Raw genomic sequence first — 17,130 nt, 5'->3', positions numbered from 1 at the left:
CTTTTCCTTCATCGTAACAATATTATCCTGCTTATCTTTCAGTGCATACATCTTGGTTTGTCCTATGCCAAGCATCTTTCTCACTGATTTCAGGCTTCGTCCATACTTTTCAGCTTCTTCAGTCTTTCTCACGTTATGCCTTCGAATATTAGACAGAAAGAAATCCGTACTTTTGTTGTGTCCACCGAAGAGTTATCATAAATGCAACCAAAACAGCACAACAGCAACCTGTGGCACAAAGAGCATTAATGCACTAAGAGTGCAGCACTAGAACAATATAGAATGCACTGTTGAAGCAATGCACATTGTTTCACCTGTAATGCAAAGTTTATTGGCTCGTGGAATATGAGCAACAATCTTGAGTAGGTATCAAGGCTTTTATGACAAGACAGCTGTAGAGGGCAACAGTCATGGCAAAAATGGCATTGAACATACAAAAATATGCATATCCTAAAAGGGAATTACTGAAAAGGCAGTATTCCCGTAATAATAGAAGTGCTCTGAAAATTCCCATGGAATGTAGATGCAGTCTCGTCCCCCTTGCCTCACTGGAACGTGATGCCCTGTGCCAGGGGCAGCTCCTTGCTGTAGTTGATGGTGCAAGTGGAGCGACGCATGTACTGCTTCCATGAATCACTGCCCGACTCCCGGCCACCACCTGTGTGCTGCATGGCATGGGACCATGGTCAGTCCCACCTCCCAAAATGCCTGCATGCTGAGGCTAGAACCACTTGTAGGTCAGCTGCATCTTTTGCAGCATGCCACTTTGTGCTAGAGTTCTATAGCAAGACCTAAATCTTAAAGGGACCTAATTCTTAAAGAGGCCTAAACCACCTAACACAGCTGCCAGTTGTGCTACATATAGCTCGAAAAAGGGTCACCTCATTGCCACAAGCCACTCGACAATCATTTAGACTATGTAAGTGCACAAAAATGTCCTTGGCTGCACAGAAAAGTCTTGAAAACTTCATATTGTCAGCATTTGTAATATTAGATGAAGCAAGCCGAACAGTAATGTAAGAAAAGACTCATTTCAAATTCTGTTGTGAATGGCTCACTTTCGGGACAAAGCTGCTGTTGCCTGCTGAAGTTTTCCCTCACCAGAACAAAAGTGGCCACAATCTTTAACAGCATTACCTCCAATTAGTTACACACAGAAGCATATAAAATATCAATAGCACTATCAACATTATCCTACATTCGAGGACTGTAGCAGCAGCACTTAAGGAACACGGACACAGAAAGAATGAATAGACGTGGACGCAACTGCACTTTCAGCTAATTTCTTTATTAGAATTCCTGCGCTTTTTATTTCGTCTCCGCCTCTCATCTCTTATCTACCTGAGGCTTCTCTCAAAAAGGTGACTTCTTTTCTTGTCAAGGCCTCTGACGGTGTGCTTTACAGATTGCATTCCTGTTTGACTTATCTGAAATGCCTCAAGAATCTCCCGTGTTAGCCTATCATCGTTCCTTTTCAGGACTTGCACATCATGAAATTTGGTGTTGCACATGCATACTTGGCTATCTTTTTCCTTCTTGTTCTTCGCAACGTTTGCAGTGCAGGGCTAGAATGCTGCCAGGGGTCCCTAAGTGACATGCATGCTCTCTGGTTCAATCATTCATTAAGGCAGCTTCCAGCTTGCCCTATGTATTGTTTTCCACAGGACAGTGTCGATGGAGCCTCTCGACGATGCCGTTAGATGCAGGATGGTAAGCAGTTGTGTGAACGCACGCACAACCCAGAAGGGATGTTACAGACGTGAAAAGTGCCGATTAAAATTGTCTGCCCCTATCATGGTGAACGTTCATGGCCCACCAAAACAGCTCAGGTAGACAGAAAGGTACAAGCAACTGTCTCCGCCGTAATGCCAGGCATTGAAGCTGCTTCCGGCCACCGTGTGTACCTACCAATGATCATCATCATCAGCAGCAGCCTATTTTATGTCCACTGCAGGATGAAGGACTCTCCCTGCGATCTCCAGTTACCCCTGTTCTGAGCCAACTGATTCAAGCTAGCGCCTGCGAATTTCTTAATTCCATCACCCCACCTAGTCTTCTGGCGTCCTCGGCTGCGCTTCCCTTCTCTTGGAACCCATTCTGTAACCCTAATGGTCCACCAGTTATCCAATCTATGCATACATCACCTGCCCAACTCCATTTCTTTCTCTTAATGTCAATTAGAATATTGGCTATCCCTGTTTGCTCTTTGATCCACACCGCTCTCTTCCTGTTTCAACATTATGCCTAACATTCTTTGTTCCATCACTCTTTGCGTGGTCCTTAACTTGTTTTCGAGATTCTTGGTGTACCTATAAATGCACGTAAGAAAATACGTATAACAACGGCATGATGGCAAAGGGCCAACAATGTCCAAATGAATGGCGTCGAAATGTGCATAGGGAAGAGGGAATTTGCCCAATGGAAGCTTGGTGTGTCATTGCACCTTGATATGTTGACATGATGTACAAGTCCGGACCCAATCGCGGATATATCAGCTTGTATGCGCAACCAAACGTAACCTTCGGTGATAAGGTGTTGTGTGGCACGCATGCCTGGAAGGCAGATTGAGTGCAGTGTATCAAACATAGCCTGACGAAGAAGAGCAGGAACATAAAATGCGGGTACAGTTCGGTGAAACACCGCACCAGAATGTGGCGTCATGGTTGGGGAAGTTTACTTGCTCCGAGCCGAGGGATGTAGAAGATCGGAGTCCTGGAAGGTCATTGTTGGATGTTTGAGCTGCCGTGAGTGAAGACAAGGAAAGGTGGACAGAACTTCTTGTGGTGTTGATGGTAATATGACAGTGTCCGCTGCCCTGTTAAGGCTGCCTTTGACGTAGCATATGTCTTTTGTGAATTCAGCAATAGACCTTTTTCCATCCGTGGTGTTGCATCAGTGCATTCATGACCCCACAGAACTTACGGTCAGCCATTTTCAAAGTACAGTTAGCCAAGAAAAAAAAAGTATTTTATTGCATAGTATAATGTAGGCACATATTGTTGATGTTTTCAGATATAAAAAACGTGCGCCATATGTCGAGCTCATGTATATGCATTTTTTGTTGCACTGAACACTGCAATTCCCTTGTCAAACACTCCTACTCTGCAACAGAACTGGTGCCAGATGTAAGGTCCTATAACTTTTTAGGCTATTGCAACTTACGTTTCCCAGAGTGTTGAACTAGAAGTCTTCTGGGAACTATGTTTGTAAGCATGAAAAGGGTCTATAAAAGTAAGATTCTGAAGCTCTCTAGGAGTATGATGATGTGGGGTGTTTTGTGGCGCAAGGGCCAGGTTTGGCCAAAGAGCGCCATGACAAGTGGTAGTGTTAACGATGTATTATGGAAGATGTGACTTGGCTGTAAAGTGGCCTAAAAATAGTCGCTGTAAAGTACGTAAAATCTACGCGCTATAAAATTATGGCGATGACTAATGACGAATACTATGAACTTATCCATCTTAAAAGAATGATGCATTGTTTAAAATATGCGAGATGTTAAATTGCTTACAGGACTACTGCCTCGCCAGAGCCCTTGAACCACAAGGGCCTAGAGGCACGTGCAATTCAAAATAATTATCGCAGCGGCATCCTCTGGAGAGAGGAAGCGCTACGAACGTGTGGGGCTAATAACATGCAACACAACATCTTTCAAAAAACCTAGGACGGCGTGGTGTCAAAGAGTGGTTCTGGACCAAGTAACATAACAGGATTAAGGGGGATGTGGTGCCGGTATGCTAAGAGAAAATGTTTTTTTCTTTCGGATTCGGCTTCCCGACACTCCAGTAGGACGTGGAGGACGGTCAGCCTCTCCCCGCATCTACCACAGGTTGGAGGCTCGTTTCCCGTGAGTAAAAAGGTATGTGTGCCAAAAGTGTGTCCTATTCTTAGACGGCAGAATAGGACATCTGTCCGGCGGGATTTTGTTACAGGAGGCCAGAAACCTAATTGTGGCTTTATTACAAGCAGTTTATTATTTATTTCTTCGTCCCACATGCGATGCCAGTGGTTTCGTAGTTTCCTTCTTAAGAAAGGCTTCAGGTCTGTGACAGGGACCGAAGCAGTAGGATTAACTGCATGCAATGAAATTGATGTGGCCATCTTGTCGGCTAGAACGTTTCCCTCGATGCCCCTATGTCCAGGCACCCAGCATATGATCACATGTTGGTTAGATATATATGCTTTGCACAGTGCGGAGTAGAGTTCATAAAATACTGGATTTTTGTGATTACCGAAAGACATCAAGGCCTTCACAGCACTGAGGGAGTCCGCATATATAACTGATTTCTGGAGTTGTGATTTATTTATATCTGCGACCACATCGGGCTTTATCGGGCGACCACATTTGTTAGGCGGCCAAATGTGGTCGCCCGATAAAGTACACGTGTCAATATGCTTTACGGCCGACAGCAGTACGTAGGCCTCAGCCGTAAAGATACTAGTTTCCGGATGCAGTACGTCGGATTCCGAGAAGCATGGACCGACGGCTGCATAGGACACCCCGTCGTGTGACTTTGATGCGTCTGTTTGATGTCTCCGTGCAGGAGTACTTGTGCTAAAGTTCCCGGAAATGCATCTTGATTTCAATCTCTGGAGCATGCTTTGTGACTTCCACGAACGATATATCACATTGTATGAGCTGCCACTCGCAAGGAGGTAGCAGCTTGGCTGGATGCATTAGGCGAAGCTCGAGGAGTGGAACGTGCATTTCTTCACTAAGCTCCCTCACACGCAGCGAGAAAGGCTGTCTTACGGAGGGACGATTGCGAAAGAGTGTAGCATATGTCATGTCATTAATGGTATTAAAACAGGGATGTTGAGGATTTGAGTGGACTTCAAAAAATATGTTTGGCTGAAGTACGTTCTCTGCAGATGAAGTGACCACTCATTTGATTCTACATATAAACTTTGTATGGGACTCGTTCTGAAAGCACCAGTGGCCAGTCGGATTCCTAGATGGTGGACTGGGTCTAGCATGTTTAGTGCGCTCGGGGCAGCAGAGTGATAAATCACGGCGCCATAGCCTAGTCGTGATCGAATGAGGCTTTTACAGATATTCATTAAGCACTTCCTGTCACTACCCCACGTAGTCTGGGATAGAAGTTTGATTATGTTCATTGTTTTTAGACACTTTTCTTTAAGATACTTAATGTGGGGGACGAAAGTGAGTCTGTAGTCAAGTATGACACCTAGAAATTTGTGTTCTTTGTTTACAGGTATCTGTTGTCCACACATTTCTAAGCAGGGATCCGGAACCAGGCCTCTCTTCCTTGTAAACAAAACACAAGAACTCTTATGAGGATTGATTTTGAATCCATTTTTCTCTGCCCACCCTGACACCTTGTTCAAACCATGCTGTACCTGTCTCTCGCACACTGCGAGGTTACAGGATTTGAAACCTATTTGAATGTCGTCCACATAGACGGAATACAAAATGGCCGGTGGTAAGGAAGCACAAAGTGTTGTCATCTTAACAATAAAGAGTGTGCAACTGAGCATGCCACCCTGGGGTACACCGGTTTCTTGTGTAAAAGGACCTGACAGCACATTGTCTACTTTCACCCGGAAGGTACGATTGGACAAGTAGCTTTTTATTACGTTTAGCATATTACCATGAATGCCCATTTCTGACAAATCTCTCAAGATTCCGTAGCGCCAGGTCGTATTGTACGCCTTCTCCATATCGAGGAATATCGATAAGAACTGTTTATGTACAAACGCGTCGCGAATATGTCCTTCAATACGTATAAGATGGTCGGTTGTACAGCGCCCTTCTCGGAAGCCACACTGATAGGGATCAAGCATTTTGTTTTGTTCAAGGAACTGGATTAGTCGCCGATTTATCATTTTTTCAAATACCTTACACATGCAGCTTGTGAGGGCTATCGGGCGGTCACTTGCCACTGAAGAAGGGTCTTTCCCTTGTTTCAAAACAGGGACCACAATGGCTTCTTTCCACGCCGTTGGAAGGTACCCTGCGTCCCAGATGGTGTTGAAAAGTGTAAGTAGTGTTACTTGCGTGTCATTGTGCAAGTTTTTGAGCATTTCATACATGATTCTATCGGATCCCGGTGCAGAGCTCTTGCATGCGCTCAAGGCAGCTCTCAACTCTGCAATACTAAAAGGACGGTTGAACGGTTCATTCTGCTGACACTTTCTTATGAGTGGCTTGCATTCTTCTACTTGTTTGTATTTGCGAAAGGGTATTGAATAATTGGTGGAACTCGACACGCTCTGAAAGTGCTCCCCAAGTGAGTCTGCCTGATCTTGCAGTGTGTCGCCTTGTGTATTTACCAGTGGGAGTGAATACGCTGGTCGACCTCTAATTCTATTTACCCTGTTCCAGACTTTGGCCTCATCTGTAAACGAGTTAATACTCAATAAAAAGTTCTGCCAACTTTCTCTTCTGGCCTGCCTGCGAGTTCTCCTGCCTTGTGACTTTACTTTTTTAAAGTTGACAAGATTCTCTGCAGTGGGCGAAGCGCGTAGCAACCCCCATGCTTTGTTCTGATTTCTACGTGCGATTCTACATTCATTGTTCCCCCACGGGACGCACCGTCTGCATGCCAAGCCACTTCCTTCAGATATGCATTTAGATGCGGCATCTATTATGAACGCTGTAAAATACTCCACAGCGGCATCAATTTCTAGAGAAGACATATCAGCCCATGAGATGCTAGATAGAGTTCGAAATTTCTCCCAGTCGGCTGTATCTATTTTCCACCTAGGAGCTTGTGGGGGAAATTCATTTTCTTTGGATGTTCTTAGCAGTACAGGGAAGTGATCGCTCCCGTAAGGATTGCTTGTAACTTCCCATTTGAGTTCGGGCAGTATAGACGCGGAAACCATATACTAAGATCTATTGACGAAAAGGATCTGTTTGCAAGAGAGTAATATGTGCGTTCTTTCTTATTTAGAAGGCACGCTCCAGAAGAAAAAAGGAACTGTTCAACGAGACGACCTCGCGCATCGTACGAGAGTCTCCCCACAAGGTGCTGTGTGCATTGAAATCGCCAAGAACAACATAAGGTTCTGGCAATTGATCTACATAGGATTGAAATTCATGTTTTGTAAATTTGTAATGTGGGGGTAAGTAAAGAGAGCTAATGGTGATGAGTTTGTTTAAGAGAACAGCTCGAACCGCCACTCCTTCGAGAGGCGTTTGTAGCTGTAAGGGCACATTCACACCGGCGACTTGAGGAGGTCGCGCGACCATTTGCGACTCGCAATCAAAAAGCGACTGAAGGCGACTGATGTTCACACCGGCAAGCCCGGCTGAGCGCGACCCGCAAGTCGCAATCCCGGAGATTATCGTTCTCAGCGAGAACTCTCGGAATCTACGCAGAATTTGAATGCGACGCCGGAGGAGGCCGGATGTAGACACACGAAAGATCACTTCCGGTGCGCCGCTGATTGGTTTATCGGTTTTGCAACCACGGTCGCGCGACTGAAAAATCGCGCAGAGAGCGACTCGCCCAAAATGGTCGCTTTTCGAGAAAGGCGACCTTTTGCGACCATTTGCGACTGGTCGCAAAGCGACCAACTTGGTCGCGCGACCTCCTCAAGTCGCCGGTGTGAATGTGCCCTAAAAGTTGACACGCAATGCCCTTATGGATAACAATGGCGACACCGCCCGATGATGCGACGGCATCATCGCGATTTTTGTGATAAGTTATGTACTGTCGGAGAAAGTTTGTGTGTTTGGATTTTAAGTGTGTTTCCTGTAAACACAGCACTTTTGGATTGTGTTTTTGGATGAGTTCCTGCTCATCATCAAGGTTTCTAAGAAGACCTCTGATGTTCCATTGAATTATTTGTGTATCCATATTTAAAGAAAATTGGTGCTGTGTTTACGGAAACGGAAGTGATGCCTTAGGTTACAGAGCTCTTTCGAGGCCCTGTAAAGGGGGTTCTGCCCTTTCTGGAGCGTTCGAGGGAGCCTCGCCGCTCCTTAGGCGCTTGGTGCGCCTTGAGGACGGGTGTAGTGTCCACTGCCTCTTGTGAGGCGCCGGACACGTGCTCTTGCGAGCGGGAAATTACCAGCGAGGGTCCCGCCTTGGAGGGATAGACCCCTGCGCCCACCAGCCCGGAGGTCGATGGGGCTCCCCGAGGGATTTAGCTGCGCCGGCCGTTGCCAGCGCTGGAAGGGGCCGGGGAGGTTGGGGCAGCCTCGGCTGCACCCACCTTTGGGGTCGGTGGCCCCGTCTGCTGTGTTGACGGAGCAGTGCTAGCTGCAACCGCCGCGGGGGCAGATGGCGTTGCTGCCGACTCACGGCTTGTGGGTCGGACAGCCGCGGGAGGCCGTTGTGACGCTGCCCCCTGACGCGCCACTTCGGCAAAGCTGGTCTTAGGTAGGTATGCAACCCGCCTGCGTGCCTCTTTGAGCTATATGTTTTCTTTCACTTTGATCGTTGCGATTTCTTTTTCTTTCTTCCAAGACGGGCACGACCGCGAGTACGCAGCGTACTCGCCATCACAGTTCACGCAGTGTGGAGCGTTTTCGCATGTTTGAGAGGTGTGTTCTTGGGCACTACATTTAGCACAAGTTTGGCGGCCTCGGCAGCTCTGCGAGCTGTGGCCAAAGCGCTGGCATTTGAAACAACGCAGTGGGTTTGGCACGTACGGCCTAACACGGAGCTTGATGTACCCGGCCTCGATTAACTCGGGCAAGATACTTGATCCAAAAGTAATTATTAGGTGCTTCGTCTGAATCTCTTTACCATCCCGCCTCATCTTAATTCTTCTGACGTTGATCACATTTTGTTCACTGAAGCCCTCCAGGAGTTCCGCTTCAGTCAGCTCAAGCAAATCATCATCTGACACAACACCACGAGTGGTGTTCATTGTACGGTGGGGGGTTACTGTTATGGGGGTCTCCCCAAATGACACTAGTTGCGGTAGTTTCTCATATTGTTTTACATCACGGAGCTCCAAGAGGAGGTCGCTGCTTACCATCCTCGACACCTTGTATCCTGGACCAAAAACATCAGTCAGGGACTTTGAAACAAGGAATGGAGAAATGTTTCGCACTGCTTTGTTTGGCTTTTCGGAATGAATAACGTGGAAGCGGGGAAAATTCTGGGTTTGGCGTCCAAAAAACTTCAAGACATCTTCGGCGCGCCCTCGTTTCTGAGGGCGATCAGCAAGGGAGGGGAAAGAAGTTTCCATGAAAAAATTTATACATTCGGCAACAGCGCCGACCGCCCACCACAGAGCCCAACGAGGGGACGTGGCAGAGCTTGCATACAAGTCTGCACGACGCCAGTCGTACGCCGTCACTATAACCGAATATGGTGTACCCAAGGTTGGATAGCCACACAGGGTTAACCCTTGCCGCCAGGAGAAAGGAAGTAAAAAGAAGAGAGAAGGAGACAGGAAAGGTCAAAAAGTGGGAGATAAAGACGAAGATTCGAGGAGGGAGAGCCAGGAAAAGGCGACTGCCGATGTCCTCCAGGTGGGTCAGTCTGGAGGTGCCGTCTACGTGAAGCCGAGGCCGAAGAGGTGTGTTGCCTCTGCCGGGGGGCCTTAAAGGTCCAAACACCCAGCATCGGCTCAACCCCCAGGATCCCCTTTTCCCCAGACACGGCTAAGCCGCGCACGGCTACACGCGGGAGGGTCCAACCCTCGTGTGCTCGGGTACGTGGTGTCGCAACACACCAAACGCCTGCTGACGCAGACGCCCCTGCGGGGTCTCTAGGAGTATAGGTGGCATTGTGGGAACATAAAGCCGTAACAAGTGATTTGTGGCCAGTAAGAATTATAAATTGTCGCCCTTCCAGAAAGTACCTTAAATGATTCACTGCAAGGTAGGCTGCGAGGAGCTCCCATCTGAAAGTACTGTACCGGCATTCAGGGTAGCGTAACTTGCGGGAAAAGAAGCAGATGGGGGCCCATGCAGCATTAATCCACTGAAGACCTGCTCCCACAGCTTCCGTAGAAATGTTAACCATAAGGCTAGTGGAAGCGGTCTGTGAAGCGTGATGCAGGAGGGCAGCTTGTGCAAGTGCGGTCTTAACGACAGTGAAAGCTTGATCAACGACCCTGTCCCAAGGAAGACTCAGCTTTTGAAATAGAAAGAAGTGCTTCAAGAGGCTGCACCAACTTGGAGCATGCAGGGATGAAATGGCAATAAAATTTTATGAGTCCGAGAAAATGTCGCAAGCCACATGTGGACTTTGGTGGCGGATAGTTGATGGCCTGAACCTTATCACGCAGTGGAGTGAGGCCATGATTGGTGATGTGATGTCCGAGAAAATCCATCTCCGGAACTCCAAACTGACATTTGTCAACTTTTGATGAGATCGTAATCATGAAGTAGAGTGAAAAGTTGATGTAGATGTGCTTTGCGAGTTTCAGCATCGCTGCTGGCGACTTAGTCTCTAAAATGGCGAAAGGTTTGAGCTGCATTGCGCAAATTGAAAGGCACGCGTCAATACTCAAAAAGGCCACATGGGGTAGTTATAGCCATCTTTGGAATGTCGGCTGGCTCAACGTCGATCTGGTGATGTGCTTTTCGAATATATTGTTCTGCTGGTTAAAAAGGCAGTGCAATCCTGAATATTGGGTAGCAGGTGTTAGTAGGGAACAGTGACCGCATTCAGTGTGCGATAGTCACCACAGGGGTGCCAGTCATTCTTCTTCTTAGGAACCATATGTAGTGCTGATTACCGACGGACGAACAATTTTTAGTTGCAACATATGCTTGAATTTATTGCGGGCAACTTGAAGTTTATCAGGACCGAGTCAGGTGGGACGGCAGTGAACAGCGGGTCTGTGGTAACAATACAATGGGTTGCAGTGCGTTTAGGGGTTTTATCTAACGGAGACTGTGTAGTAATCTCCGGAAACTCGTTGAGTAGAGCTGCATATGGTAAGGCGGGCAATTTGGCAGAAATAGGGTTGAGAGCAGCAGCGTACGACAGAAAACCATTGACTGACAGTATCGTAATGTTATCCGCTAGGCGACAGTGGCTCATGTCCACAAGCAGATGAAAATGGCTCAAGAAATCAGCCCCTAAGATAGCATAGCGGACATCTGCTATCCAAAATAGCCATGGCAACCTTCTCTTAAGACCGAGATTGAGGCTAAGAGACTTCTGTCCGTAAATTGTGACGACAGAAGAGTTCATAGCTTGCAGGGGGTGTTGACTTTGCGCGGAGACACCGGTCAGCTTTGGATGCAGGAATTATGCTGACCTCTGCACCAGTGTCTACCAACAAATGCAGTCATGCGGTGCGGTCGGTTATATAGAAAAGGTGGCTTGATGTAAGGCCATCATCGCCTGTTGCTGTTACTGACGACTGGCCTGAGCGTTTCCCGCGTGCCACGAACAGGGTGTATGAATGTGTGATGTTTAGTGACGCAAGGGCCAGGTATGGTCAAAGAGCGCCATGCCAGTCTTAAGCTCGGGCCAAACTCCGACGAGGCCTATTCAAATACATGTAAAATGCAAAAACGCTTTTCTGAGAAACCCCCTGGACAGTCTTAACGAATTTTGTTGCATTTTAGAGAGAAAGCTAAATTCTAGTGATTGTTGGAAGGGGAATTGCAAGTTAAGGCCTGGATTTTGTGAAAATAGTTTTTGAAAAATTCGGAAGTTCTAAAGAAATAGATGCACGAAGTTTGTAAATAAATAGCTCTGCATTAAAAACAGATATCGCAGTTCTTTAAATGGCATCCATTAGATAATTCAAAGCAGACAAATTTGATATGTGAATTCATATCTTACGTGAATTTGTTACGTTTTGTCCATATTACTGATTTTTTTTTTACATTAATGTGTAACATCAATTTTGTCTACCTTAGATGTACTATCTGATGCAATTCACAGAATTGTGTTACGATTTTTTCTTGCCAAGTTAGAAAGTTGTAAACTTGACAGTTTCATTTTCTGATAATTTCCGATTTTTGACAATTTGTAATAAAATTTTCCGATCTAAATAAATGTGTAGCGCCTACCAAAGCGTGAAGCAGCTCCTCTGTATGGGGCAATGGGAAACTGTCTGGAACAATAGCTTTGTTCGGCTCTCGAAGGTCTACGCATATCCTGATGCTACCATCTTTCTTGTTAACAACAATGGGGGACACCCATTCAGAAGCATCGATCGCTGAACCTCTTCTTTGACGATGTCAGCAATTGAGGCCACTTGATGCTGTGACCATGGAAAGAGCTTCTGTGACCATGGAAAGAGCTTCTGCAGTTCCTCGCAAATGACTACTGTGATGGTCTACTGCAGGTAGTCGCTGCCAAGTGCTTGAACATTGGTATGGTTTGCGGTCAACAGTCTGATTATATTGCCTTGTCCTCATATTGAGCTTCTTCTCAATACCTGTGGCCTCCAAAACAAATTCGGCAAGAGCCTTGGGTGCGTTACGAACCAATCTGGTGAAGAGCTCTTGCTTTACCCCATGCATGAGGAACCTATTTTTTTTTTCAGACATATCCGGGTCAGCATGGCGGAAACGGGCACGTCATCTCCTAGGTGAAGATCACTATGGTCTCGTTGGGTAGGTGTACTCGGGCTTCTAGGATAGCTTCGGCCCTTTCCTTGCACACGATGCTCGTAAATGTCCGCAGGAAGCCACTACGGAACAGGTTACATGTCAGGGTCGACTCCCGGTTTTAAAACCACATTCTGGCGGTGTCTTCTAAGGTGAAGTATACATGCCGCAGTTCCTCATCGGAGTACCAGTTGTCGAAAGTCGCGATTCGTTCATAGGTCTCCAGCACAGCTTTGTAAAAGGTGCAGCACAGTGCAATACAAATCAGCAGACAAAGCCAAGGGGCTCACCTTCTCACCACCAAAGGCGCCGCCAATCTCTGCTCCACTTGTTGGAATGTTAATGTTCACAATACCGCAGTCCGAGCCCTTTGGTCCCAGCCACTATTTCATGAGAAATACAAAGAAACAGTCTATTGCATGGTGTCCAGCAAGTATTTGTAATGGATACTGAGAAAATTTTTTCTCTAGCACATCATTGTAGGAATGTGAGAGGAATGATCTAGAATGCAACCTTGGCTACCCACCTTGAAGACGTTGGCAAGGTTGGCAGTAAAGAGGCTGCTGGAGAGGCCCTGCTCCACCTCATTGTTCCATGCAATGGCTTGGTCCACACTGTCGCATTTGAGAAGGTACACGATGGGGGCAAACGTCTCCCGGTGAACAACAGGTGCATCATGTGGCAAGCCAGTCACAATGGTGGGCTCCACAAAGTAGCCATCCCTCTCCACGCGCTGCACGAAAGGAGGCACTCACACAGGGAACGCACCACATACACAGTGGCCATTCAATCAGATCAGAGGGTTGCTACAAAGGAAAGGCACAACCCGAAGAAAAATCTAGTTTGCTACACTGGGGGGCATAGGAAGATCACTTCTGTTCACAGCAGAGGGTAACAGTGCTAGAGCCGGTTGCACAGGTTTGTTGTCAGTAAAAACTGCAACAGTGCATTCGTAGCTTTCTGTTGTGGCTGCTTGTGAGGCAAGTTAGTTGGCTTAGTGTAACCCTTTCTTTCTTTGCTCCTACCATTGATAGCGAGCAAATATCATGGGCATCATTCGTCCAGCGATCAGAATTAGTGCTATCGCATAACACAAACAAGCGACAACCTTTGCTTAGATCACCTTTGCTTAGGTTTTTAATATATTTTGTTTTGTAAGCACACCATATGTATTCAAAACTAAAACAAGGAAATTGACAAATTTAGGTTTGCTTGAACTTGACTGGATAAGTAGCTGGAGCACAAGACAGACAGACAGACAGACAGACAGACAGACAGACAGACAGACAGACAGACAGACAGACAGACAGGCAGACAGGCAGACAGGCAGACAGGCAGACAGGCAGACAGACAGACAGACAGACAGACAGACAGACACAGACAGACAGACAGACACACAGCATGGAGACATATAAAGGTGCAATATAATGTTCCGGCCTTTTTTTTTTATAACATTTTTATCCTTACGTTGATAAGGCGATATTTTCCTAGTGGTTTCCAGTAGTCTGAATTCACGCTAAACAGAAAGTCTTAAGCTAACCTGAAGAACAAACAAAATTTTTGCATAAGAAAGTGGTAATAAGTTTTGTTTGCAAGAAAATAATGTAAAACATACTTGAAGATTGCACAACACGATAGAGCATGGTACAACTAATTTTCAAAACAAACCACTTGCCAGAGAAATAGTGAGAAATAGCAACAACAAGTGACTAAAATTATGAGAAATGTAAAATTTGTATTCAACTACAATGCCGCTTGGTCGACAGTGAATTTAGCAAATGAGCCCTGCAATCATGATTTCCAGAGCTGCATAGACTCATTTACTCACTGAGCCATGAGCTAGTGTCCCTGCTTACAAGGGCTGTGGTTATATCAAAAGGAATTTTTTTATTAGAATTACGCTCTTTGATTTTCCATGCCAAAACTACCGTACGATTTATGGGGATGCTCGACTCTCCCGTGTCAGTAAACTTCGACTTGGGCTAGTTGGCATGACATTGTTCTGTTTATTGCACTATACTGTTATACAAAAGACAAAAAAGCATGTGTACATCAGTTTATTTTGTCCTTTGCATACCAGTATAGCGCAGTAAACAGAACAATGCAACATGTCCCCAGATGTTTTTCCTGCATAGCTCTCGCATCTGTAACACGCATTCCCCACGTAGCTATGAGCCGCTGGCAGTCTGTGTAGTTGCAGAATAGTACGAGATGGAGCAAATGTTATGCTGTCAACACCACCTAAAGGCAGGACTTTAATCAGGTGCAAAAGGAAGTAGCCTCTTGCTCTTTGGCTTGGAGTCGATGGAGGCTGCACACTTGTCGCATGCCTATTGGCATGCTCTCTGGGAGCATCCAGTGAGAGGCTTCAATGCAGAGCGCCAGGATCGACGAACACGATCGTTCGAATGTGCCACCATTCATTTGGCTGTACATGTGAATGATTAGGTGTTGGTGTCTGGCATGTAGTGAACACATTCACTTAATATCCTGTTGCGGTCAGTTGGACTTCCTCATTTCATTAGTACCCATCATGTTTTATTGGTAGCGATTTGACTAGCTGGCATTGGTGTATAGAGGGCGGAATAAATGCTCAGTAGACCATAAGAAAGGGAAGTGCCTTTCTGTTTTCTTCACTGCTAAAATGCAAAAGCCAGGCGTTCTATATAGGACAACCATGAGTGAACACAATACTTGGCAGAATTTGATTAGCCAGCTTTTAATTAAGATGCTTAATTCTCTTGTTAATGACCTGTTTGCGACTGCTTATTCAGGTGTTACACACTTTCTGCAGACTGCAGAATTTTCCAATAGGGTACTTATTTTCCGTGGATATTGAGGATTTGTTTTATGCTGTCCTGCACAATGAATTGTTCTCCCATGTCAGAAATGGCATCGACGAGAGTGACCCTATTGCCTTCCAAAACGTTGTAGGCATATCGATGCGTTTTTATCTCTTCAAGCTTTATCTAAAAGTCACCTTCAATTTCAATGAAAATTTTATGTACAGGGTCGTACACTCTTAGGGTGAACACGGCTCACCGTGGCCGCGCTCCGCGGGGCAGCAGTGCGTCCGGCGCGGCGGCGCATCAAAGCGAAGCAGCGCAGGCACACACGGACCTCGGGGAGGCGCTTCGCATCATCTGCTACAGTGCTGGAGCACGCCGCTCTGGCTTTGCTGTAAAGTACACTTGGCTTCACCCACAGGTGACTGAGTGCCAGAGGCGCAGTCGCGGGAAGGCGCACTTCACTAACTGGAGCTTTTTCCAGCTGGTTCGGTCTACAGCTTGTGAACAGCCTGCTTAATCAATATACATTACCAGAAACGAGCTTCTCACCACATAAATCACTTAGCATGTTTTTAATAAGTGATAAGGGTAAAAATAGTCATTTTTTCGCACTCTTTATTAGGCTGGGGCTATTTTATTTTACTCTCGCAGCACTTGGTGGAGTGCATACGGAGAAACCTATTAGGCGGGCTCTTTTTGGTTGGAGTCATCATGTGATGAGCCTAGCGCGCCGTTTCACACATGTCTTGATGCTAGAACGAATTTGCTTAATTGACTTAAGAGGAAGCTTTAGCTCGGGCCCAACTCCGGCGTGGCCTATTCAAATACATGTAAAAAAGCAAAAACGTTTTTCTGAGATAACGCCTGCACCGATTTTAATGAAATTTGTTGCATTTGAGAGAGAAAGTTAAATTCTAGTGACTGCTGGAAGCGGAATTTTGATTTAGGGCTCGAATTTTGTCAAAAAGATTTTCAAAAATTCAGAAGTTTGAAAAAAATAGAAGCACGAAGTTTACAAACTAATAGCTCTGCATCAAGAACAGATATTACGGTTCTGCAAACGGAATCCATTAGATCATTCAAAGCGGACAAATTTCATATGTCATTTTACATCTTCCGTGAGTTTGTTACGTTGTTTACGAGGGTTCGGCAACAGTTGTAATTACATATTAATAAATTTTTTGAGATTCATGTGCAAGATATCAAATTTGTCCGCTTTAGATGTGCTATTAGGTACAATTCACAGAATTGTTATATCATCTTTTCTTGCTGAGTTACGGAGTTGTAAACTTGATAGTTTCGTTTTCTAAAAATTTGCGATTTTTGCCAATTTTTTATAAAACATTGACGACCTAAATCGAAAATTCGAAACCAACAGTCACTAGATTTTAAGTTTTTCTTTTAAATGCAACAAACCCCGTCAAGTTTGGTGCATTGGTTGCCGAGAAAAACGAATTCTCCTTTTACATGTATTTAGATAGGAGCACCCGAGCTAAAGCTTCCTCTTAAGAAAACGACCGAAACCCGCAATACATTTTGCAGAAAGTTAGAGAGCGATTGTTCAATCACGCATCATCATGTTCGCCATGAATTTTACCATTAAGGAGGGCAATAATGTTACTTCGACAGCAACTAAGAAGCAATATACGTTGCTTCGCGAGTCTCTTATCGACGCGTTAATGTCGCGGGTAGGAGGGCATGGAGCGCTTTACACGACGTAGAAAAGTGCTCTCCCCGGCATAGCAACTGATTTGGCATAACGCCTCCTTTTCATCTTTCTACATCCTATAAAAAAACTAAATCCATCTTTGTTGTCACAGTTCGGGTAAAATCATCGAAGCG

At 45.7% G+C, this 17,130-nt stretch overlaps 1 protein-coding gene across 1 annotated transcript in view; it reads right to left on the bottom strand.

Moving 5' to 3' along the window:
• Positions 1-305: 305 nt before the first annotated feature.
• The window catches only part of Aldh7A1 (aldehyde dehydrogenase 7 family member A1), a 102,603-nt gene continuing 85,778 nt past the window's right edge, over positions 306-17,130 (bottom strand). Inside the window, exons 6-8 of the mRNA XM_065425252.2 lie at positions 13,026-13,232; positions 12,790-12,882; positions 306-665 (exon numbers count right to left, since the gene is read on the bottom strand). Of these exons, the coding sequence (XP_065281324.1) occupies positions 546-665; positions 12,790-12,882; positions 13,026-13,232 (420 nt within the window). The 3' untranslated portion in view covers positions 306-545. The remainder of the gene's footprint in view (positions 666-12,789; positions 12,883-13,025; positions 13,233-17,130) is intronic.

The sequence above is a fragment of the Dermacentor albipictus genome, chromosome 2 (genome assembly GCF_038994185.2).
Source record: "Dermacentor albipictus isolate Rhodes 1998 colony chromosome 2, USDA_Dalb.pri_finalv2, whole genome shotgun sequence".
Classification (NCBI taxonomy): Eukaryota; Metazoa; Arthropoda; class Arachnida; order Ixodida; family Ixodidae; genus Dermacentor; species Dermacentor albipictus.
The sequence above is the reverse complement of the archived record's forward strand: the minus strand, read 5'-3'. Positions and strand labels throughout refer to the sequence as shown.